This window comes from Monodelphis domestica, chromosome 1, assembly GCF_027887165.1.
Source record: "Monodelphis domestica isolate mMonDom1 chromosome 1, mMonDom1.pri, whole genome shotgun sequence".
Taxonomy (NCBI): Eukaryota; Metazoa; Chordata; class Mammalia; order Didelphimorphia; family Didelphidae; genus Monodelphis; species Monodelphis domestica.
In genome coordinates this window covers 551,093,228-551,118,858 of record NC_077227.1, presented here as the reverse complement: position 1 = coordinate 551,118,858, position 25,631 = coordinate 551,093,228, and the positions used below count along the sequence as shown (strand labels likewise).

General features: G+C 34.5%; 1 protein-coding gene across 2 annotated transcripts in view; it reads right to left on the bottom strand.

Moving 5' to 3' along the window:
- Positions 1-7,500: 7,500 nt before the first annotated feature.
- The window catches only part of PXDN (peroxidasin), a 168,529-nt gene continuing 150,398 nt past the window's right edge, over positions 7,501-25,631 (bottom strand). For both annotated transcript variants that reach the window (XM_001381344.5, XM_056813382.1), the window contains 6 exons: positions 24,515-24,649; positions 23,397-23,605; positions 16,875-16,995; positions 16,234-16,366; positions 11,261-11,374; positions 7,501-10,055 (listed from right to left, as the gene is read on the bottom strand). In XM_001381344.5, coding sequence (XP_001381381.2) covers positions 9,930-10,055; positions 11,261-11,374; positions 16,234-16,366; positions 16,875-16,995; positions 23,397-23,605; positions 24,515-24,649 — 838 coding nt within the window. In that variant the 3' untranslated portion in view covers positions 7,501-9,929. The remainder of the gene's footprint in view (positions 10,056-11,260; positions 11,375-16,233; positions 16,367-16,874; positions 16,996-23,396; positions 23,606-24,514; positions 24,650-25,631) is intronic.

Here is a 25,631-nt window from a genome sequence, read left to right as displayed (position 1 = left end):
TCAATCCTTGGCTAATTAGTTAAATCAACATTATATTGCATTTCCCCTGTATTCCAGTTATGAGCCTGATGCATTAACTTCTGTTCTGACCATCCTTTTCTTAATGGTGGCTTGAGAGGCTCATTAATACACAAAGGCACTTAATCACAGAGTATACTTGGGAGCAACCCAAATATTGCAATTTACTTGTTCGTCACCAAGACTTTAGTCTAAGGCATAGATGATAGTGGCAGCAGCTGCTGCACATTCCCAGAGACAAGGGCATGAAATGTGCAGCCTACTAGCAGGTTGTGTATTGGGATGGCTCTAATATTTGGAATTCTCAAGTGATTCTCCCATAATTTCAACTCAGATCCCTATGTTTGTTTACCTTAACAAATGATGGGGGGAAGGGTTTTAGGGGGTCTAATAATAAAAAAGTGGGGAGGGGGGGTTTCCTCCTGTTCTGGGGCATCTTCAAGCAGAGACAAGACAATCATTTCAGGGGATTCCTTCTGATTAAGAGTTAGAGTAGATGACAAAAAGTCTGTGATTTTGAACTCTCCCACTTCTACTTCTCCTGGGCTCCCTTTCTTTGATGTCATACATTTGTGTGGCAGACTTTTATTTATTCAATCATAGAAAAATAAATGGCTTCTCCCAAACAATTCAGGGTGCATTTTTAATACAATAATTTTGTGGAGCTAATCTTTAAGTGTATTCCTATGTATTATCTTTTTCTTTTTTGTATCAGAGGGATTTCATTTTAAGGATGTGCTTTTTAAGGAAATATACAATTGTCATTGATAGTATTATGTCTGCCATTGCGGGGGGAGGGGAAAGTATAAATCAAATGCAGGATCAACTGTCTCCTCTCTTTTCAAAATTTTGGAGATATTGAGAATATAGTGTGCATGTATAATTATGTATACATGCATATATATGTCTATATGTATATGTACATATACACATATGTCAATTGGGATTGTAATTTTAAACATCACTGAAATATATAAAATAACATTCAAATATGAACATATGGTCTAGATCTGGAAGACATCTGAGACATCTAGTTTGGCCCCCTCAATTTACAATAAGGAAAATGAGACCCTGAGGCTGTGACTTGTCCAAGATGAGGCAGACAATAAATATTGGAAAAGAGATTTGAACCCAGGTGCTCTAACTACAGAAACAATGGCTATTTTTTCACTTTCTCACTCTGACTTCAATAAGTCTGACCTTTTCCAATGGCTCTTTTCTTTCTTCATTGATACTACAGCCATTTTTTTTAGTTCAATTATTTTTTAATTTTTAGCAATGTTTAATTTTTCCAAATTACATGTAATGACAATTTTAACATGTTTTCTCACAGATTTAATTCCAAAATTTCTACTTTCTGCATTTCTCTCCCCCTTCCCTGAGCCAGAAACCAATTTGATTTAGGTTTTACATGTACATCCAGTCGCTTCTGTGGTCTATGGAAATGTAAAACTACTTCATGTATGATTATACATTATGCCCACAGGAAGAATTGTAAAACGAAGAAAAAATGTTTCTTTAGTCATTTATTTTTTAGCTCCAACAGTGAATAAGCCTCTGCCTACAGAAGGCAAAGTTGTTCTGGGAATTTAGATGAACAAGGCACTTGGATTTTCCTCATGTAAGAATTATACTTCCTTCCGCTGTTGTTTGAACAAAGGCTGAGACTCACTGTAAAAACAGATGGAAACACTGTTTTTTGGGGGGGAAGAAGCAATGTTATTTTTACAAACTTAAATGCACAGAAATGAAAGCAGTAAATCCTTAATCCAGAGATTTTAAATGAACAATTTAAGACCTCCAAATTCTGTCCAGAACAAAAAAGAAAAAAGAAAAAAGAAAAAGGTAAAGGTTTACACCAATTCTACCATCATACCACATACATTTATGGAGAAAAAAATTATCCTGTGCCATTAAATTTGAATTATTCAAAGGAGCTGCCACTACTATTCTGAGAGACCTCAGGACATAGTGCATAATTGTTAGTCCTAGAGTCAGAAAAATCTGAGGTCAAATCTCACCTCTGGCACTTAGTAGCTATAGAAAAATAAGCATTTAAATTTCCTAGCTGCTGTTTCATTTGAAGAGAGAAAGGCAGACAGACAGACTCAAAGAGAGGCAGAAAAGGAAACGGAAAGAGAGATAGAGACAGACTCAAAGCATTCACATTCTAATAGGAAAGACAACATGCAATTAACTAGGTACTTATTTACAAAATCTAACCAGTATAAATTGGAGGTAATATCTCAGAGGGAAGGTACAACAATGCAAATAGAACATTAGTATGGAAAGGTCTCTAGCATAAGGTGGAAATTAAGTTGAATTTTGAAGGAAGCCAGAAGGGGGAAGTGAGGGGTTATATTACAGGTATGAGGGACAGAGAATTTAAAAATGCAATCAAGAAATGGAGCATAGTGTTTCAGAAACAGGGGAAAGTCAGTGTAGCTATTTTGTATAGTACGTGGAATAACCAGAACAGGTAATAAGAGTTCACGTGGTGAAGAAGTTTAAATACCAAAGAGCTTTTTAAATTTGATGCTTTAGGAAAATCACAAGCACCTGAATGTAAGATGTTTGGAGTAAGACGAGACTAAAGGCAAGAAGACCAACCAGAAGTCTAGGTATGAAGTAATCAAGGGTCTATACCAGGGAAGCATCTATGTGAGTGGAAAGAAAGGTATGACATATATGGGAGACATTGGGAAGATATAAACAATATGAGGGCAGATTGGATGCATGGGTTGAGTGAGGAGTCAAGGTTGACAAGACATTTCAGGCATGAGTGACTGAGAAGATGGTAGTATCCTAAATGGTTAACAGTAAAGTTGAGAAAAGGGATGGGTTTGGGGGTTGGGGAGGGAATAATAAGTTCTATATTATATAAGTTGAGTTTGAGATACCTGTGGGACACCCATTTTAAGAATTCCAAAAGGTAATTAATAATGTGGGACTGGAGTTTAGAAGATAGATTAGAGTGAATACACACATTCCCACATACTTTGTAATTCAGTTGTTTCAGTCATGTCCAATTCTTCATGATCCCACTTGGTGTTTTCTTGATAAAGACATGCAAGTGATCTTGTCCAACTTATTTTACAAATGAGGAAACTGTGACAAACAAGGTTAAGTGATTTGCTCAAGGTCACACTGCTAATAATTCCCTGAGGCCACATTTGAACTCGGGAAGATAGCTACCCAATCTACAGCATGATCTAGCTGCCTCCCACATAATAGAATAAAATGAAGTTTATATTTGATGAAACCTTTAAAAGAAAATATTTGCCAGAATAAAAAGTCCTGAGCGATGTATAAAGACACAATTTACAAAGATATATATATGCAAACACATGCACATGGATACATTCACATAGATATACATAAATGCATTTTATAAATGTAAACATTTAGAATAAACTTTTAGAATCAAGTAAATTTATTATAAGAAAATTGTCTTACATCAGAGAAAAACAAAATAATGATAGGAAAGTTAACAAATAGAAAACCTGCCATAGTATATGAGATAAATCTCTGAAGCATCCCTCTTTTCCCTGAACTCCTACAATCCTTTATGTACTATTTAAAAGGTGGCATAAAACAATGGAAAGGGCACTAGATCCTGCTTTTGAGTCTGACACTTAATAACTATGTTACCTTGAAACATGTTTGACCTCTTTGAGGCTATTATCTCATCCAAAAAAAAAAAAACCCAAAAGGTTATAATCCTTGAACTACTTTCTCCAGTAAAGCTTGTGTAAAGAAAATACTTGAAAACATTAAAGCACTACAGAATAAATGTAGTAAATGCCTTATAGTACTCAACCCATGCTGTCCCAAAGTTAGATGACTACAAAGCAACCCAAATTAAATACCCCAAAACCAATGAGTTAAGAGTCACCTTCCGCTTGGAATGCACATAGCATTATGTTCTGCCACTCTGGTGCATGTGTTATAAAATAGAGCATGTGTCAGCTCCTTTTACTAAATTGTATGAAGCAGAGATAATGTCTTATATAAACTTTGGATCTCCTCTTGAACTCAGGATCATGTTCTATATACAAGATTTAATGCTTGTTAAATGAAATAAATATTATAATTATCTGTGTAAATGTGTTATCCAACTCACTAGACTATAAACTTGAGGACAAGGGACTGTCTTATTTCTTTCAGTTTCCCAAAGCACAGGATTATTTAACTCAATCTATGTTTTATTGAATGAATGAATTTAGAGTCAAATGCACTTGGCTAAAGTCTCAAGATCATCTACTTCCTACCTCTGTACCTTTGGACAAGTCATTTCCTTTCTCTAGATTTGTTTCCTCTTCTTTAAGAGGAGGAGCTGAACTGAATCTTTAGTCTCTTTCCAGCTTTGACATGTTACATTTCTGAATGGAACACTCCCATTACAAGAAGCCAAACAAACAAAATAGGCTAAAAATAAGCACTACCCATGACTAGTCAATATGATTTAATACTTCCTCTCTTTCATAAGTCTTTGCTCCCCACTACTCTACTACATAACAAGTATTATGTTCTAAACTTTGCTTCATGGACATCATGGACAATAAGGGAAAAGTCTAAGGAACTTTTAAAAAGTGACCGCTAAGTTTAAATTGAACTAAATTTTTGCCACTGCTGCAGTTAAAAAATAAGACTTACATGAACTAAGTATCAATTTTTTGCCATTTTTTATACTTCAACAGATTGGAATAGGGTAATCATGAGTATGCCTTTCATGATTGTAGACTACCATCCACAAGTCACAACTATCCTGTGCTTCCTAGTCATTGATACTCATCTCTTTATTTCCACTAAATCTTCCATTGATCATCTAACATGCTAGACAACTTCCTTTCATGTTCCCATTTCAGATAACAATGCAGAATATGTGCAATACACATGTTTTGCTTTAGCTTTGTCACATTGTTGACTTTCCACTTTTCAATCACATGCCCTTGATTATCATTTAAATTAAAACAATTCTGAGGTTGTGCCTCCCAGCCAGGAAAATGGCAAAAATAATAAAATATGGAAATATACTAGAGGGAGAAGAAGACAGGTACGCTAATAAATAAACTGTTGGTGGAGACATAAATCTCTATCCAACCATCCTGGAAAACATTTTGGAATTATGGGAAAAACTTTTTAAACTATTCATATCCCTTAATTTAGTAATACAACTCTATACTCCAAAGAGATCAAAAATTGAAAGAAAAGTCCCAGATATTCCTAAAAATTAACAAGTGCTTTTCAAAATGCAAAACATAGAAAATATAGTAAGTGCTCATTAATTGGGAAATGACCCTAAATTATTATTACAAACAAGCAAATTAGGGAAATGTGGGAAGACTTGTAGGAATGTATGCAAAATGAAGCACAATTCAGTGCAATCAGTACAACAACATATATGTATAATAAGAGGCAGCTGAACAAAGATAAATTGCAATAAACTGGTTTTGATCCCAAAGAAGAGATGATGAAGTAAACTTCTTTTAGAAGAGGTGAGTGACTACAGGAATGCAATAGTACACATCCTGCCAGACTTGATAATTTTTTTGGGTGCTTTTGTTTGAATGTTTTTGAGGGATTGTTCTAATGGGAGGGAGGGTGTATAAGGAAATGACTTAAGGATATGAAAGTAAAGACATCAATAACAATTTTCTGGAAAGAAATCAGTACAGATTTTTACTATTACTTTTAATCCAGGTTTGTCTGGGCATGCCCAGTTTCTATCTAATACAGAGCCTGAGGGGCTTTTGGAACATGTCCAGATTGCCTTGGCATCCCCTAGGGTGTATGGGTGTAGTTTCCTTTGACTGCAGGCATCTTTTCAAATTTGGTGAGATCAAGACCATAATTCTCTTTTGGCATCTCTTTCTGCTACTTTCTTTCTGGCTTGCCAGTTGATGATCACCATTTACCCCATAAGAGAGGCACTATGAACTTTACTGGTGAGAAGGGAAAGATTTCTTTCCTCTGCTCCCTCTTTCACTCCCTATATGAGAAATGGGGCTGGGGGTGTTTGTTTCTGTTCTGTGTTGATTTTTTCTAATTTGGGGGAGCCAGTAATAATCTCCACTTGACCTGGGAGTTCAAGACGTGGCAACTTTGGAGCTAGAACTCCAGGTTGCCCAGGTTATCAGCCCACCAGTCTCTCCCATGAGGAAGCCTTGCCCAGTGGAAGCAGGATGTCCAAGACTCAAACTCAAGGTGGGGTTTGGATTTGGACCTAGGACAATGTTCTATAGAAACTGAGATAAGCTAAGGACCTGATATACTTCCCCTCCCCAAAGAATAATGTGGTGCAAAGGAAGTGGCATAGTTTGGGGGCAGGTAGTAAAGTATGCCTTCCTATTTCAGGAGGAGTGTAATAATACTATTTGTAGTAAATATGCCATTGTAAAAGCTAAACTGACTGTGAAGTGGTTAAAAAAAAACTGGAGTAGTATCCCCTACATTTGAAGGCACTTCTTATAGGGGCTGGAGCCATTTGTTGTGAGCCTAAATACACCCTACCAATCCCCTCAAGGTTACTGAAAAACCCTGAGGGAGGAGTGAATGTAATATGCCTTCAAGTGTACGGGCCTGGGTAATCTATATTACATGCTTATTAGTAATAATGCTGGCCCCTTCCAAGCAAAAGTGTACTGTAGGAAAATTTAACCTCAGTGTTGCTTTTCTGTCCTTCCTGAAGTTTGATTGGAATGTCACCCTTCCCCTTATTCATAGTAAGAAAATCTTTAAAGTCTCTCCCCAAAGAAGAGTCTCAAATCTGTTATTTACATCTTAGTGTAAATTTGTATTCCATTTCACAATTTGAAAAAGTTTGATCTAGAGTTTAAGGAATCCCAAAGAACAGAAAAGCAGATGGAGAAGATTCCTATTCATGGTGTGTGTGTATTTTGGGAGAGATGGCATAGATGAATCCTCATTCTGAATATCCTACCCCTCTCTTCAGTCAGCAACTGTATATATTTTTATTTTTTCAATGAAATATTTCATGATTGGGATTACCAAATCTAAGAACTAGGGAAGAAGTTGGAAATCAAATCCTTCATCAAGCACCCTACAGCATCAATTCTCAACATGTACTCAAGGGACTCCTGCATATCCCCAAGACTGTTTCAGAAGGTTCTTAAGGACAAAACTGTTTTCATAGTAATACTAAGCGTTTTTACTTTATTTGGGATATAGCAAATAGCTAGAGATATGACTCACATGAACAAAAGCTTTTTGTGGAGCATATGGTGATTTTTAATATTATTAAGGAAACCAAAAGTTTGAGAACCTCTGGACTGCAGAAAAGAGAATATTTTCAATACCACCCCTACCCCACTATGATTTAAATGTGCTATACATATTTCAAGATAAAGGATACTATTTTTAACTTTCTCCAAATCCCCATACTCTACTACCAGAACAACTGTTATGAACAAGAACAAGTAACTTTTCTATTAGAGAAATGAGTGAAAGAGGAACCAAGTCTCCACTTCAAAACGTGGCCCATTTATTTGAAACTGGGAAGCATCATTACACAGTGCAACACTTCTTTGGTAAATGTATTGGTTACATTGAACATAACAAGAGCATTCTGCTCTTGATAACAGTTAGAAACGTAAATAAATATGTACAGTTTGCAACATATTAAAGCAATATTCTGACAGTGGCTACTCAGAAAAGTTCATCCAGGTACTAACCACTGTCCTTTAAAAAAAATTAAACTGGTGATCCAGCAGACATTTCGATGGAAATTACAGAATGTTATTGCAAGGCACAGCTCGGCTCTTCCATGAATTTTCAGTTCACTGACAAAAACATTCATTTTGACAAATGCCTCAGTCAGGCACTCTAAGCATGTTTTTTTTTGTTTTTAGCCCCCTTTTATATCATCTAAATCATACACACACACACACCACAAAATATCCCTCCAACAAGAAGCTATTAAGACATGGCAATACTTCCACAAGAGTAGAAAAATCATTGCTATAGTTTCTATACCTGAGCATTTTATAACTACCCTAAAATTCTGAGGATAAGTTAAGAGAAACATTTAACTTTTTCTGGTTGACAGAACCCCCTCCACTATTTAATATCTTTCTCATCTTGAAAACCTTCACCAGAAAATTTGAAACAACTTCTGTGAAATTTAAAGAAACTTGATGAAGCCATTTAATGATATTCAAATCAAAGATGAAGCCAACCAATCTTGGTGCATGAAATCAATTTGAAGCTTCTTAACATTGGACTATCAAATGTAGCCCATCACAAATGTGCCATAGTAGAGTACACATAGCCATGTTTTGCAAACAAAGGACACTATGTGCTAAGGCTGTTTGTTCCCTGACTCTCATTTGAATGATGCTGATTATGTCATATATTTATAAAAGGCATATCATCCCAAGACTTAGTCACAGTCAATGTACCATGCATGAGAAAGCCTTATCTCATAATCCTGGGCAGAATCATACCATTTACTTTGGCCTATCCTGCAAAGTGAAGACCTTATGATCTTTCACAGAAAACAATTGTGCAGTTTTCATACCTATTTCCATTATTTCATGTTCAGAGAGCACAGTAGTTGGACTGGGGCAAGATAGAGAGAGGTGTTGGTGGCACAAAATACAGCCCAAGTTTAAAAAGAAAAAGGTCACACAAGGTACAAGAGTTGCCTTTCATTGAAGTGTATGATGACAAAAGAGTCAGAACAGGAATACTAAGAGAGAAAGGTCTCTTGCATAATGGAGCTGGTTTATCTGTCCCTCTAATACTTATGCGTGGAGAGTGGTGTGGAAAATATTTTTTAAAAACACACAAATGAGGTATAGGAATTGACCACACATGCATAGCACACCTGGAAGTGATTAACTTCTCAACATTCAAATATCTAACCAGAAAAGCTAGAAACAAAGTCAGGGCTATTGCTGCCCTTTTACCCCCAATAATGACACTACAACTAAGAACAGTGGCTATCTACTGGAAGTTTTTGTCAGTACACACAATAATCAATAGGTATTTTCATATACTAAATGATATGAAATATAATTTTCACATTGTCTTAAAAACCACATTTTTGTGGATGCAGGTCAGAAATTCAAACCAGCTGGTTTCTAAATAAGAGTTCATATATTCATTTCAATCATACTTGGGAAGATACAAAAAGGGGGAAGTAGTAGAAATTTACACGTATTTTGAGGAAAAGTAGTTTTATGATTAAATGCTGATGAGCTATGAAATATCATTCATGTGGCTAACAAAAACTGGAGAAATGCTGATCACTTTGGGGATCATTGAGGAGGATTAAAAAAGACTATATTCCACTGCTAATACACTCATAAAAGATGCTTCTCGACTTGCCAAAGATGTATGTCTTTTGTAAATGTTGCTTGAAACTTCATACCCATTCCACTGGGATCTTCCACACCCTTCTTTGTTATTCACCCCTATATGGTCTTCATGCACTCTTTCTCTGTTCTGCATCAAGACTGAGAACTCAGCTAGACATAAGATCATCTCTACCCACTGCTCTGAGGTACCACTGGGCCGAGTTTAAATTAAAACAAGATCACAGTAAATCATCAGGGGGACCTCACTTGCCTGACTGTGCAATTTCATAGTAGCACCAATTTTTAATTTAATACAAAAGAAAAACCTGAGAAGCCTACAAGAGGTTATATAACCATTCACCTACTTCCCTTTCCATACATTTGTATGGGGGGTGCCTGTCTCCTGGGAAACTAGATAAAGAATGCACACAGCATTCAATTCTTTAACAGCATCAGTCTGATGCTGTTGTGAAATGTCTCCATTCTGGATATACTGTTAAAGTCTGCATTTATCTGTGTTGGCCACCTGATCTCAAGATGGCTTAGCAGAGAATCCCACCCCCACCCAACCCCCAAAATGTATACAGGCAGCTATGGCTTCTTTGGCTTGCTAACAGTGTTTTTTAAGCAGACTGGACAACATTCTCCTTTGATCTTCACTGGAGCTGGACAATCTGCTGGCTGACAAGATTCCACAAAACAAGTGATCTGGCCATCCTATGGGAGAAAGATTTTGTTACTTTATTTTCTAAAACATCTATGATAAAAAATATCCCTCTCCACACTCTGCACACTGATTCTCTGGGGGACATTTATCCAGTTCATTTTTTGTGGTTCTTCATATAATAAAAGCAAATTCTATATCCTTTGCAATTTTTCATTTAAAGAAGGGATTCCTCCTCAGGTGTGGGTTGGATTTGATCAATAGCATCAAATTCAGATATAAATAGAGGTCACTGATCTGAAAAAAGGATACATGCAGATGGCATGCTAACTAAGTTTTAAAATGTAATAGCATCTATGTTTTATTGTAGTTTTCTTTATATTGTCAAATATTCCCCAATTAAATTTTAAACTAGTTTGGGTTACACTTGAGATTGTTATGGGCCACACACTATGTCATGGGCCACATATTTGACAACTCTGTCCTACATACAAGATTGTTTTTTTAATTCAAAGATCTATGAATGTTACAGTTCTCTTCAAATATTTTGTTACCATGTGAAAGAGAAATCAGAGTTGTACAATGTGACCCCAGAGAAAACAACTGGTATAATGCAAAGAACATAGACAGGCTCACAGATATAAAGAAAAATTTCCTAACATTACAGCTATCCACAAGTGAAATGGTCAGCCTTAGATGTTATTGATTCTCTATTACTAGTAGTTTTAAGAGAAAGCAGAATGATAATTTGTTGGGAATGATGTTGAGGGGTTTTTATAACAACTAAGAGTTGGACTAGATGTACTCTAAGAACACTTCCTAATTCAGAGATTCTGTGAAGTTAGATTTTTTTTTCATTAATGTCCCAACATGGAACTGATTATTCACAAAAAGAGTAAACTCTCCATAGATATTTATTTAAGTAAAAATAAAGATTAAAAATATCAGGAGTCAAATACCTAAGACAGTTATATAAAATACTGCTGACTTAATGGTTTCCATCATTTCCAACCTTCCTCATCATCAAAGAATTCAAATTAAAACAAATTAAATTTAAATCAGAACCAAAGATTTTCCTGACTTATCTGACTTTTTTGACTCCTTTTCCTCACCCCTACAATGCCCACTCTATGCCCAGGCAGAGACATGGGATTATTCTAACTATGACCTACTAAAAATGGACAAAGTTAGCTAGATCACAAGTCCCAAGGAGGAGAAAATGACTAAAACTGAGTTCAAGGATTTCTCACATACTCACTTTGCATTCACACACAGTACATGAATCTCTTTTCCATTTTTCATTGCTCGAGTATGATTTACCCTTTTCATCAGTGCATTCAGTTTTACTGAGGCGTGATTCAAGTTTCTTTATCTGTAGAAAGATTGAAGTTTAATTAGTCACTTCTCAAAGTCATAGCCATGCTTCAAATCTGACCTCTCACTTCACTTTTAATTCCCTTCTCATCTCTCCAATTGATGAAAATTTATCTTCATGATCTCATTACAAAGAATTATTGGGAAACTGAAAGTCAAGAGATTAAGAAGCAGGAAATCATGGTCCATTACTGACCTAGACACCAGAAATAAATACACTCCAGAAACTGACATCCAGATACTTGAAAAAAACATGGAAAGCTAAAAATCAAAAAAATTTTTTTCTAAACGAATTGTGAAGTATACTTAACTATAACATGATAAATGAAAATTTTCCCTCTGTTTTCAAATAGCTGAATGAGTGTATTCTAGAGACTACCCTGCTTATGAACATCCTCAATTACATCTAAACACTTATAAAGATTATATTATATTAAATAAAAATGTTACTCTTAATTTCTGTTTGGGGAAAAAAAGATATGAATGGCATGTACTTGATTTGAGTTTTTTATTTCCTTGCGACAGTTTACCATATACTCCCAAAGCATGGAAATAGCTCCTTAAAACAAAGTATGCTCTCTAAATACTATAGTTGTACATTAACATTTGACATTTTGAATGGAAGAAGGCAGAAAAAAACAGCTAGAGAGAAATTAAATGAGCACAAAAAGTTTGGTCACTCTTTTAAGAATCTCTTACCACCCATACACAGAGCAATTCAGATAATGTACACTGGGGCAGAAGAATTAAATTGGGTACCACTGCTAACATTGGCCTCATGGAAATTTAACAAACACATCAATTCCCTAACAAGTCAAAAGAACCATAGCTCCCTTATTAATTCAAATTCTTTCTCTAATTAAATTGCCTTACTATTTTCCCAAAATTTGGGGTCCAGGCCAAATTTAAAAATTAAGACTCTTAGTTCTAAAAGGAAAAGACATAAGACTTCCAAGTGATGAAACTACTTAAATAGTTATAAATCTCTTTATAAATGTGGGTGCCTAATATAGAGACTATAAATCACTGGCTAATATTCCTAGTAGGTAGGAATTAAAACCAGAGTTTTGTCAATATTTAAATTGACAGCCTCAGTAGCTCAAGGGTCTAGAGTTATATCAATTTGGCCTCTCCCTTTACTACTTTTCCATCAAGATTAGATCAATCTATTAAAACTATAAATATAATACATTGATAACAAAAATTAAAACTATATACCAACAGAAAAATTTTAAAAAACTTTAAACATGATTCAACACTCCCTTCTTAAAGAAACACTTTTCAATGTCATCTTTTCAGATAATGAACACAATTAAAAAATGCCTCATTATATGAAAACAGATCTAAACAATTAGAGAAATATTGATTACTCAAAGGTAAGCAGATCTAATATAATAAAAAATAAAAATACAAAATAAATTAATTTATTTATTCAGTGCCATACTAATCAAACTTCCAAAGAATTGTTTTATAGAACTAGGAAAAATAATAACAAAATTCATCTGAAGGAACAAAAAGACCAAGAATATCCAAGGAATCAATGAAAAAATAGTAAAGGAAGGTGGCCTATGATAACCAGATCTCAAAGTACACTACAAAGCAAAAATCATCAAAAATTATGGGGGTAAGGGGGACAAAGAACATGAATCTTGTAACCATGGGAAAATATTTTAATTAATTAAAATTAAAAATATTTATAATCTGGTACTAGATTTAAAAAAAAGCACAACAGATAAGTGCAACAGATTAGGGACACTATACAGAAATGAATGATCATAGTGGTAATCTAGTATTTGATTAACCCAGAGATCTAAGTTGTAGAGTCAAGAACTAACTACTTGACAGAACTGCCGAAAAAATTGGAAAATAGTCTGATAGAAACTAGATAAAGATCATCAATCCACACTGTATATACCATTATTAGCTTAAAATGGTTATATAATTTAGATATATAAGGTGATATCAGAAGCAAATGAAAACACAGGAAAAAATTATCTGTCATATTTGCAGATAAAGGAAGAGTTCAGAGAGGAAGAACAGAGGAAACATCTTAGTCAAATCTCTCAATACTTCCTTTCAAAAAACCAAAATAGTGTCTTAAATTGAATGGAGCCCACAGCCAACAAAAAGTTGGGTATAAGACATTATTCCATCCCAAGACAACTTAAGAGATGAGAAGCAAAGTCTGTGGCACTGGGGTACAGGACTTGCCAGAAGTGCAGTTTGGCAACAATACCAGTTCTGGGCATTAGAGGCTGTAGCAATGACAGCACTAGAACTTTGGGGTATTCTCACCACCCAGAGAAGGTAATGAAGTGGAATAAGTCAGAAAGTGATTATAAGAGTTCTCTGTACAAACACCAATCATGGAATCAAGTGCCATTTAGCAATTCTACTGCCTATTATTCAGGTCTAAAGTGAAGTCACAAGGAAACAGAGGGCCTGATTACAATTTCAAGGAGAAGAGAAAGAAAGAGAGCCACGAGTAGAAGGCCTAGGTCCTCTTTGGCACATGAGCACAACCGGCACTGGGGAGCTGCTCCTTTCCTCCTCTTCCCAGCCAGGGAGAACATTTTTGCATGCCCCACCCCTCTGACCAGCTGCCCAAAGCAAGCACTTTCTCCCCCAACTCTCTCCGGAAATTCTAGGGTTCACAGACATCTTGAATTTGTTCTCTGGGCACCCAAATTGAGAAAAGGCTCAACAACCCTAGCCTTGTTCATGGTCCTATTATTAGGAGTGAAAAAGAGAGCTAGCATTTATAGTTAGCTGAAAAGAAGCAGGGATTCTTACTAAAGTAAGGACTAGAATACACAGCACCAGAGAAAGGACTACACCTCTCACCAGATTACATCACCTTGAAACCATCTAAACTAAAAGACACCACAGACCTAGTTGGAAAAACAGTAGGGTGAAAAAACTTTAACATTGCAAAAGTAACTTTCCCTAATTCCCCATCAAAATTGAGTAGAACCTAATACTAAAAGTTTAAAGTCAAGAAATAGGCTAGAAAAATGAGCAAACAATTAAAAAAAGAACCTGACCATATAAATCAACTATGATAAGAGGGAAGCTCAAGACACATCTCAGAAGACAACAGCCATCTACAAGCAAAGCCTCAAAAGAAAGCTGGTTAGATATAAATCTAACAAGAATTCCTGGAAGAAATAAAGAAAGCAATAAGGAAAAAAAGAACAAAAATTATTTTAAAAATAAAAGCAATAGAGGAAAAACTGGGAAAAGAAATTAGAGCAATGGAAGAAAAGTATAAAAAAAGAATAAGCAACTGCTTTATAAAAAAAAAGCTGGCTAAATGGTAAAATGGGTACAAAATCTCACAGAAGTAAGCTAATTATTGCATGAAATATCAAGATGGTGTAAAACAAAGTCAAAAGAATAAAACTTAGAAGGAAACATGAAATATCTGAACAGAAATCTACTGACCTATAAAGCAGATCAAGGAAAGATAATTTAAGAATTATTGGACCACCTAAAAACTATGATAAAAATGAAAAGCCAAAGCCATGATAAAAATAAAGAGCCTAGACATGTTTCAAGGAATTATAAAGGAAACTTCCCTGACATCTTGGAACTAGACTGTAAAATAGAAACTGAAAGAATCTATCAATTACCTCCTGAAAAAAAATCTCAAAATAAAAACTCCCAAGAATATTAAAGCTCAATGCTAGAACTCTGAGGTCAAGGAGAAAACACTATGAGCATCCAGAAAGGAGTCATTCAAATATTACGATGTCATAGTCAGGAGCACATAAGATTTAGCAGCTACCATGTTAAAGAAGCAGAAAGCTTGGAATATGATATTTCAAAAAGTAAAGGAGTTACAGTTACAACCAAGAATAATCAACTTGGCAATACTAAGTATAGTCCTTTGACAGTGGTGGGCAGAGGGGTGGACATTAAAAAAAATACAGGACTTTCAAGCCTTCATAATGAAAAGACCTGAACTGAATAGGAAATCTGGCATTCAAGCACAAGACTTAAAAGAAATATAAAAAGGTAAACATGAAAGAGAAAGCATTAAGGAACTTAATATGGTAATATTGTTTATATTCCTATATGGAAAGATGATACTTGTAACTCCTAAGAACTTTATCATTATTAGCATTAAAATGAACAGGATAAAGGTATCACTGATGAAAATGAAATTTTAAAAATCATTAGGAATAAGATGATATAAGAGATTGAATTTAAGGAGTCAGAGGAGAAAAATGTCAGATGGAGACAAACTTTAAAAAAACATAGCCAAAGCGTGGATTTTTGTCATCTGACTATGCATATTTGTTATGAGGTTATTTTTTCTTTTTTTCTACAGAGAGAAGGGAGGATAGAAAGTAAATTTACTTTTGTTCATTGAAATTGAAAGAACTTTGATTATCATTAGTAAAGGAAAATGCTTTGCTTTCTACAAATATATATACAAGTTATACAATATATCTTGAATCTATTTAGTATTAGCAACCTAATATATTATATGCTCAATGGTATTTGGAAGAAAATAGCAACAATCATTTATATGTAAGGCTCTATATTCTATACAAGTGACTTGCCCAGGGTACCACAGCTAGGAAGTATCTAAGATCAAATTTGAACCTAGGACCTCCTGTCTCTAGACTGGCTCTCAATCCACTGAGCCATCTAGCTGTCCCCTGCACCACTGGATTTCAATGACTGTGGTATTACTTCTGAATGTATATGGTATATGTATGTGACTTGAGAAATGGCACAGTACTATGGAGACATGCATTTTGAAATGAGCTATCTTAGAAAGCAATTTTTACAATGAAAATGACAACCTAAGAACTAAGCAAGGCAATTATCACTAGTCTTTCTAGTTACCTGTTTTCTGAGGCCCGTGATAGTCTTTTGCATTTCCAGAACAAATTCTTTGAAGTCATTTGTTGCTGGTACATTCATGTGTTCATCAGAGGAAGAAGTGAAGTTATTAAAAGGCTGACTCTGCTTTACAGTACTGGAACAAGGACAAAATAATTCAAATGCATTGTTAATACCTGTTCTCAACCAGGAGCATTTTAAGAAAAGATAAGAATGCATCCTCCATTCCCAAAATATGTAAAAAATATATAATTAAATTGGGCATGGGAAAAGACAAAAACAATTTTGCCTACATATTAGTCTCTTGAAAGCATATTCTCTGCCCCTGAAAACACAAAAGTTGAAAATCAAAATGTCAAGGATACATTAGAAGACTGCCAACTGGATTCATTCAGTCTAATTTCTATGGCCTAACCCATCCTGTTTAGACCTCTCTTTCCCCATCTAATCCTTTTCTTTCCCCAGTCAACAGAAACAAAACACTTATATACACCCTCCTACTTCTTGCTTCTCTCATGACCGCCATTCTTTTTGTGATTAGTATGGTATAGGTGCACATGATATCCCGATTTCTTGGACCATTAAAACACATCTCCATGATTGCAATACATCTGCTATATAAAAGTTATTTGGTACAAAAATACCTTAGTATTTTTCGTGCTTTGGTTCTCTTTGCAGGCTTGTCTTCCTGATAGCTGAATTCAAGAGAGCGTCTTCCTCTGAAGTGATATGAAAACACATTAAACTGCCCTCTAGTCCTACAATCTAAAATCATAGACAAAAAGAAATATTAGTCATTGACATATCTAATTATTTATTTTAATAGAGACTGTACATTTATTTCAAATAAAACTCATTAATAATGAGGATTATGATTACTACTGACAACACAATTCAGAAGTTCTTAGTAACTCAGTACCAAGTGCCACCTAAAGTAGTTTATTGGTTTCATAAACACACACACACACACACACACACACACACACACACACACACACACAATAAAGCAGAAATATAGGCAGCAGCTGGGTGGTTCAGTGGATTGAGAACCAGACCTATAGATAGGAGGTCCTAGGTTGAAATCTGGCATCAGATGGGACCTAGCTGTGTGACCCTGGGCAAGTCACTTGACCCCAACTGCCTAGCCCTAACCACTCTTCTGCCTTGGAACCAATACATAATTTGACTCTAAGGTGGAAGGTAAGGATTATTAAAAGAAAAACAGCATTGTTTTAAAGAAGAATGATTTAAATGTTATGGATAAGGGCAACCACTTAAATAATAAAGAAAGTAGCAAAGCTGTAATAAATAAATCTGTCACTTTATAGGGTCTATTTATAATGCATTTATGATACTATGGATATTAAAAGCAACCTTATAAAGGATTTTCTTGTCAGCAAAAAAGGGAGCCTAAACAATAGACAATTACAGTATTCAGTGTCTGATGACCTGGATTCAAATGCCAGCTCTAATATTTATTATCAATACTTCCTGGTCAAGTCACTTCCCTTCTTTGCAAAGAAGTAGGCAAATAATGATCAGAAGGATCTCTTTCAAGTCTGATTCCCGTGATTTTATTTGTTTGTTTTTTTTATAAAATCTATGATTTCACTAGGTTAAAGAACTAAATTAGTGACAAAATGAGCTCTCCTCACACGTATTAAATCTTAAGAAGCTGCCTAAGAGCTGGAGAAATAAAATGACTTGGACATGGTCAGAAAGACTGCAAGCAACAAAGGCAGACCTTAAACACATATCTTTCTTAATCTGAATCCTGATCCTTCCATTCAAACATAATTCCTCACCCTATGAGTTATAAATGCTTACAAAAGATTATAGAGACTTTGAGTAAAATGAACTTTTTATACCATGACACGTCTCAGTCATTACTAATCACTCCAGCCCTGAAAGCCTTTGAAATTTTTTGGTTCAACCAGCCAGAGCCATATAATATACATACTGAAGAAGCCATGAGATAATGGGACCTCAAAGATGATTGACCATCCACAGTCCTGACCTATTAGCATAGAAGATCTACAAGATACTGAACTGATGCATTTAAAGGTTCCTTTGAATTTCAAGTATGTTTACTGGAAAGAAGAATGAAAAAGTGGACCAACCCACCCACCCCCAAATTTGGAATTACAATGGCAGTTCAAATTCTGGCTCTGCTTTTTGCTGGTTGTAGGGTCTTAAGTAAGTCAACTAACTCCTTTGAGCATTTAGTTTCATTATTTATAAAATAAGATTTTGGAATGGAATATCTACCAGTTCTAAATTTATGATCCTACTATATAAAACTTGGAGTATATTCAAAATAATTTTGAAGATGAACCAAAAAGCACAGAGAAATAAATGAAAATCAAATGTTACAAAGAGATTCTGTCCTTTTGAACTATGCCTTAAGACAGTCTTTAATGAAGGGAAAAGGCACATGATTTTAGTAAGCAAAATTTGTCCCCACCAACCCTAAATTCCTCAAACTGTACTGTGGATGCTTTTTAGGCTAAAATGAAAGCAGCCAAAGCATATTAAATGTCCTTTCAGCTTCACAGACCGGGAACGCTCAATAAACGTTGAATTGAGTTGCTATAAAATAATGTGACCCCAGACAGTTGCCTGATTTGAGAATGAGAAGAACCAAGGCTCAACTATCTAAGAGATGGCTAAGTTTCTCAAACAAATTAACAGCCAAGCTCCTAAGAAGATAATGGAATGTGAAGACTAGTCTCCAAAGATTAAGTCTTTCAAAGGAAACTCAGATTTTCTGACCAAGAAAACAGAAAATCTGGCTGTGCTGCTTCTTAGGCAGCTAAAGGCAATCTGGTTTAGTTATCAAAAAATGAAAAGGCCTTTTGTGTCTGGTTAGGGAAAAAAGACTTGGCGTTTCCCAAAGATTCATAAAGACAACTTTATTCAAATATAAGAACTTGCCCTCTTGACATTCTGATGGAAAAGTATTTTGGGTAGAAAAATGTAGGGAAAATATCAAAAACAGATACAAGTTCAACAGCTGGAATAAGCAGAATTTAACTACTAACTTTAAGGTAAATCAAGGTCTCCACTGAGCACAAATTATTCTTTATTAGATTATTTCAACATTTGTACAGTAATAATACAACTGAAAAGAATACTAAAACAAAGCTGATTATTGGGTAATTTTAATAATAAATCTTAGCTCTAGAAAAGCAATTAAACCTAACTTCTTTTTCTGTTTTGCATATGGAAATGCTCATGTTCAATGAGAGTTGATAAATACAAAATAATAAAAAACATATTAAAATGGAAATTTTTAAAAATGAAAATGCATCTTCTTTTCCTTAGAAAGGTGGAGGCCAGAATAGATATATGATGTTGCATGCTATCTGATAGAGCTTCTGTATTTAATGGTTGCATTTAATTTTTTTTCTTTTTTGCAAAGGAAGTTGAGTGGATTAGAGAAGGTAATGAGTAAAAATATCAAGACATAACTGTAGCAGAAAAACAAAAGGCACAAATAAAATGTTACCCAAAAAACCCTTCAAAATTTTTATGAAAAAGCATCCAGTTGAAAAGTAATTGGATAATTATACAAACACAACTACAAAACACTTTCACACAAATAAAACTAAATCTAAACAATTGGAAAAACATAAATTACTCATGGGTAGGATGAGCTAATATAATAAAAATGAAAATCCTACCTAAATTAACTTACTTATTTAATGTCATATCTATCAAACTACCAAAAAAAATTTTTTATAGAATTAGAAAAAATTTTTAACAAATTTCATCTGGAAGAACAAAAGATCAAGAATATCAAGGGAACTAATGAAACAAAGTGTGAAGGGTGGTGATCTAGCAGTACCAGATCTTAAACTGCACTATAAAGCAGTAATCATCAAAACAATCTGGTACTAGCTAAGGGATAGAAGAATGGATCAATGGAATAGACTAGAGGTAATGACCTCAGCAATCTAGTGTGTGATAAGCCCAAAGATCCCAGCTTTGAGGATAAGAACTCACCATTTGACAAAAACTGTAGGGGAAATTAGAAAACAGTATGGCAAAAATTAGGCTTAGATCAATATCTCATATCCTATACCAAGAGAAGTTAAAAATCGGTATATGACAAACATAAAGAGTGATATTATGAGTAAATTAGGGGAACATGGAATGGTCTACTTATCAGATCTATGGAAAAGGGCACCATTTAAGACTAAACAAGAGATAGAGAACAAGATATAAAATGAATAATTTTGATTATATTAAATTAAAAGGCTTTTGCACAAATAAAGCCAATGCAACCAAAATTATAAGGGGAAACAACAAAATGGCGAAAAATTTTATAACAAATTTCTCTTACAAAGGTCTAATTTCTCAAATATAGAAAGAATTAAGTCAAATTTATAAGGAATCAAATCACTCCCCAATTGACAAATGGTCAAGGGACATGAATAGGCAGTTTTCAGATGAAGAAATCAAAACTATCAATAATCTTAAGAAAAAATATTCTAAATTCCTCCTGATTTGAGAAATGCGGATCAAAAAAACACTGAGGTACCCACCTTACACCTAGCAAAGTAGCCAATATGACAGGAAAGGAAAATAATAAATATTAGAGGGGATGTGACAAAGTTGGGACACTGATGCATTGCTGGCAGAGTTGTGAATTGATCTGACCATTCTGGGGGACAATTTGGAATCATGACCAAAGAGCCTTAAAAGAATGCATGCCCTTTGATCCAGCAATACTACTATTGGGTTTATATCTAAAGAGATATTTTTTAAAAGTCTGGGCAAAGATTTGTTTGTACAAAAATATTTATACCTGCATTTTTTGTGGTAGCAAAAAATTGGTTTCTCAATTCGGAAGGGCTAAACAAATTGTGATATCTGTAGGTGAATGGAATGATAAATTGATGGATTTCTATAAGAACTGGAAAGACCTAAATGGACTGATGCAGGGTGAAATAAGCAGAATCAAGAGAACATTATACACAGAAACTGTAACATAGTGGGACGATCAAAGGTAATTGACTTTGTTCCAATAACAATGCAACGATCAGGGACAATTCTGTGGAACTTATGAGAAGAATGCTATCCACATCTAGAGAAGGAACTGTAGGAATAGAAATCCAGAAGAAAACATATGACTTATCAACTTGTTTTTATAGGTATGTGGTTTGAGGTTTGGGTTTTAAAGGATTACTTTTTTACAAACATGAATAAGATGGACATGGATTTGAGTGATAATAAATATATATATATATATATACATATATATATATATACACACACATATAGCCCAGTGGAATTGCTTGTCAATTCCAGAAGTGGGGAGGGAGAAATCATGAATAATGGAATCATGGAAAAAATTTAAAAATTTTTTTAAATTAAAAAAAAAAAAGGCAGGGTAGCCCAGTGGACTGAGAGTCAGACCTAGAGACAGAAGATCCTGGTTCAAATCTGGCCTCAGACACTTCCCAGCTGTGTGACCCTGGACAAGTCACTTAGCCCCCATTGCCTAGCCCTTAACACTCTTCTGCCTTGGAACCAATACACAGTATTGATTTCAAGATGGAAGGTAAGGGTTTTAGAAAAAAAATGTTTTAAAAGGAAAAGAAATTTTTTAAAAAGTAGTTGGAAAAGGTGGAGAATGCAAGACTACCAATTATAAGTATCAGCTAAGTCTATCATGCCAAAGTCCATATCTAATCTAGTTACCAATTAAATCAATATCCTGCTCAGTACCATTAGGTATGTGTGTTTCTATATATAATCATATGTATGATACATATAGACACACACACATATATGTGTGTATATATGTGTCTGTATATAATTATATATACACATAAAATTTTCTCAATAGAGAGATATACACTGAGACAGAGATACATATAGAGACACACAGAAAGAAGCAAGTTAAAAAACTAGCCTTAGAGTGAGACAGATCTGATTTCAAGCCCTGAATCAGTCACATACTAATTTACAGCAAAGGGTGAATCAGACCTCTCAATGCCTCAAGCAACAAAAAACATCATCTTCATTGACAGTGCCACTTCTTCACTAGGAGCTCTCTGTTCCAATAAAATTAGATTCAATCAAACAAAGAAACATGTGGTCAACTAGAAAGAAAAACAATGAATTGGGAATTAGGAGACTAGAACCTCTGCCCCACATCTACCTCCACTCATCTGACCACAGGAAAACTATATGAACCCCCATGATCCACAACTCTAAAATGAGGAGATTGTACTGGATGATCTCAAAGGTTCCTTCCAGATCTGGCCTTCTGTTTTCACAAAATGATAGAATAAAGTGAAAACCAGATCAAATAAAGTTACTCAGTGATGCCTCACAACATATAGTGGTGACTGGATTATAGCTTTCTGGCTTTGCCAGTGTCGTGTTAGTGCTAGGAGATGCTGTCCCACATTTCAAAACTGTGTGTCTGGCAACCTTATGTCAGTCTCAGCAAATGTAAAGATTCTACACCATGCTAACCTTGAATATGTGGGAGAGGAAAGGACCACAGGAACTCATGAAATCTGTCAATTGAGATGGAAAGATAGTTCAAAGATAGTGAGAAAAGGCAGTACCAACACTGCTGAAATTAAATGTCTTTTGAAATACTGAACTAAGGCTCAAAAAAGAAAGCAGAAATAGAAAAAAATGTGCAAAAGAAAAGAACAGAAATAAAATCTATGAGATAATTAAACAGACCACTGCCCACAGAATAACTATCAAGGCAGGGTAGCAAAGAACTATCTTTAAGATCAGTGTGGACTGTGGCAGTTCAGGACATTGAAAGAGTATTTTCTAGCTAATTCTAACCACTTGAATGTCACCCTTTGATCAAGGAGGATTATATGCTTCTTCTCAAAGGAATCTTCTCTATAAGAAAGCTCTTCAAAACTGACTGCAGAAAACAACCATTTTTTAAAAACATAATACATTAGTTGAGAGCTTTATTCACAGTAACTCTGTAAAGTATACAAGGCAAGAATTATCCGCAGTATAGAAATGGGGAAACTGAGACTCAAGAGAGCATAATTGGCTTGTCCAGATAAAACTTATTTTCTTTTGCAAAGTCGGTGTTACTTTTAGTTCATGCTTCACCTCCCCCAACCCCAATTATTGATTCTTATTAGCCAATCTGTATCTTTTCCTTATATACAAACCTTCACAGCAATCCTGCCACATTCTTAGGTCCACTTTGGGAATTTCATCACAGCTACTATATCCATGTGGAAATTCAGCCACTCTAAAAACATCTCTTTGGACATGAGTGATGTTGTCAGAATTGTCACAAAGAATTCGGGCAAGGGATGTCTGCTTGATTTGGGTCAACTGAGCAGGGCTAAATACTCCAGGGTTTTCATACCATAACCTGTAGTTTAGAAGAAGGGAAAAGAGAAAAATGGAAACAAGAAAAAGAAAGCCCCCAAATAACTAGATATAACAGACTGAAACAATTGCTCCAAACCTTGAAGCTTAATTCCATGAGTATTTTAATTTTTGTCAGATTCACTTATAAAATAAGACAACTGTAGACAGTTATAGGATCTTGGAAAAAATCAGCCATGCTCTCCAGGAGCTCAGTTTTGCTAAACAAAAATGAGGTAATTGGAATAGATAATTTCTGCAGTCGCATCCAAGTTTCTAATATTCTATGAAATATCACTTACAAGACATAAAACAGCTGGTCTTTATTTCTGAAGGGCAAAAATTAAGTTCTCTAATAAACTATAATTTAAAATAATCATATATAAACAAAAAAGTTACATCTTTAGGGGACAAACTGATAACTGAATTATTTACATGATAGGGAATTCTGAAAGTTTTGATATGAGTTAATGCATTGAGTATCTTAGATTATAATATAGATTGAATCTAGAACTCTAAAAACATATGTATAATTCATCAAATAAACCATAAAATGTTATAATGGTACATTCCTTCTAAAATATGCCTAGAAGATTTTATGTAGCAAAATTATTATTCAATCAGAGAAAACATATAATATAGTTAATTTGGCATTGTTTCCAAGATACATATTGCTAAGAGGAGGCTCAAACAATTCAAGGTTTCTAAAAAAATAACTACCAAGAATAAAGAATAATTTTTCTTCCTAGCCTCAATCTAGAGGAGCTAAACGATCTTATCTTATCTCTTATCTCCCCCATATCAAAGAAAAAACAATAATACTAAAAATAGTATTTCTTTGGCACTATTAATGTACACTTATTAAACTTTATCTGGTATTCCAATGAAGTATTGATCAGAGCATGCAAATTACCTGTCCCCATCTCGTAGACGTTTAAATTGCGTACTTAGAAGGCACATCAAAGTTGGGCCCAGTCTGCTACCAGGAACCAAATCTTCCACCATGAGAGCAGGAAATAAATCTATATTCAATGGTGAGCCATATAATCTATGACATTAAAAAAACTTTCTTAATATTCTTGACAAAGATATAATTATTTTTATTTTTAAGATTCTCTTATTATGACTTTAGTAATTATCATTATCACAAATAATCCAATACACAAAAAGACAAAAAGAGGATTATATATGAAAACGTAAACAGTTCTGTGAAGTTTGTTTTTTAAGTGTGTGAGCCACTAAATTTTACTAATAGGAAAAGTGCCCTTCTGTAACTTGTGAATTTTTTACTTTCTTCTGTGTATTTTTTAAATGTTTTATTGATGTTCTTGTTCTTTGGAAAAAAGGGAATCCTTATAGGCACCATTATCCCTCCCACAGATCACAGATCTACTACCTCTTTGTTGAGGTAGAAAATTTTTTCATAAGTTCCTGAATCTGAAAAAAAAATCACTACTTTGTGGCCACCCTCCTGAAGACGAATAGTATCTAGGCATGGAATGGCACAGAACATAGAGAGTGCTAAGCGTGGATTCAGATAGTTCTCAATTCAAATCCACTCTCAGTTACTAGCTCTGTGACCCAGAGAAAATCACATCACTTCTGCCTGTTTCTATTTTCTCAGCTGTAAGATGGGAATAATGATAATGCCTACCTCACAGGGTTGTTGACAGTATCAAGTAAGAATATATTTGTAAAGTGCTTAGCTGACTGTCTGTCTAAATACAAAATCATCATTATTATTAGGTAAAATTCATTCATGGATGATGGACATACAACCTTCTATTAGTTCCATATTAAAAGATTTTTCCACTAGCATGGATAAGATTTGCTAAGACTGTACTCTTTACTGCTATAGTGAAGGATATATGCATACCACCAGGAGACAAAAACAGAGAACTTTTTTGTGTATATGTCAATTATAATTTATACTTTTGAACTACAAGAGAATAAATCAAAGTAACATTAAAAATTAGAGAAATTATTCTAAAAAAATCTACTTCAGACCAGTACAAATATACTATAATAAA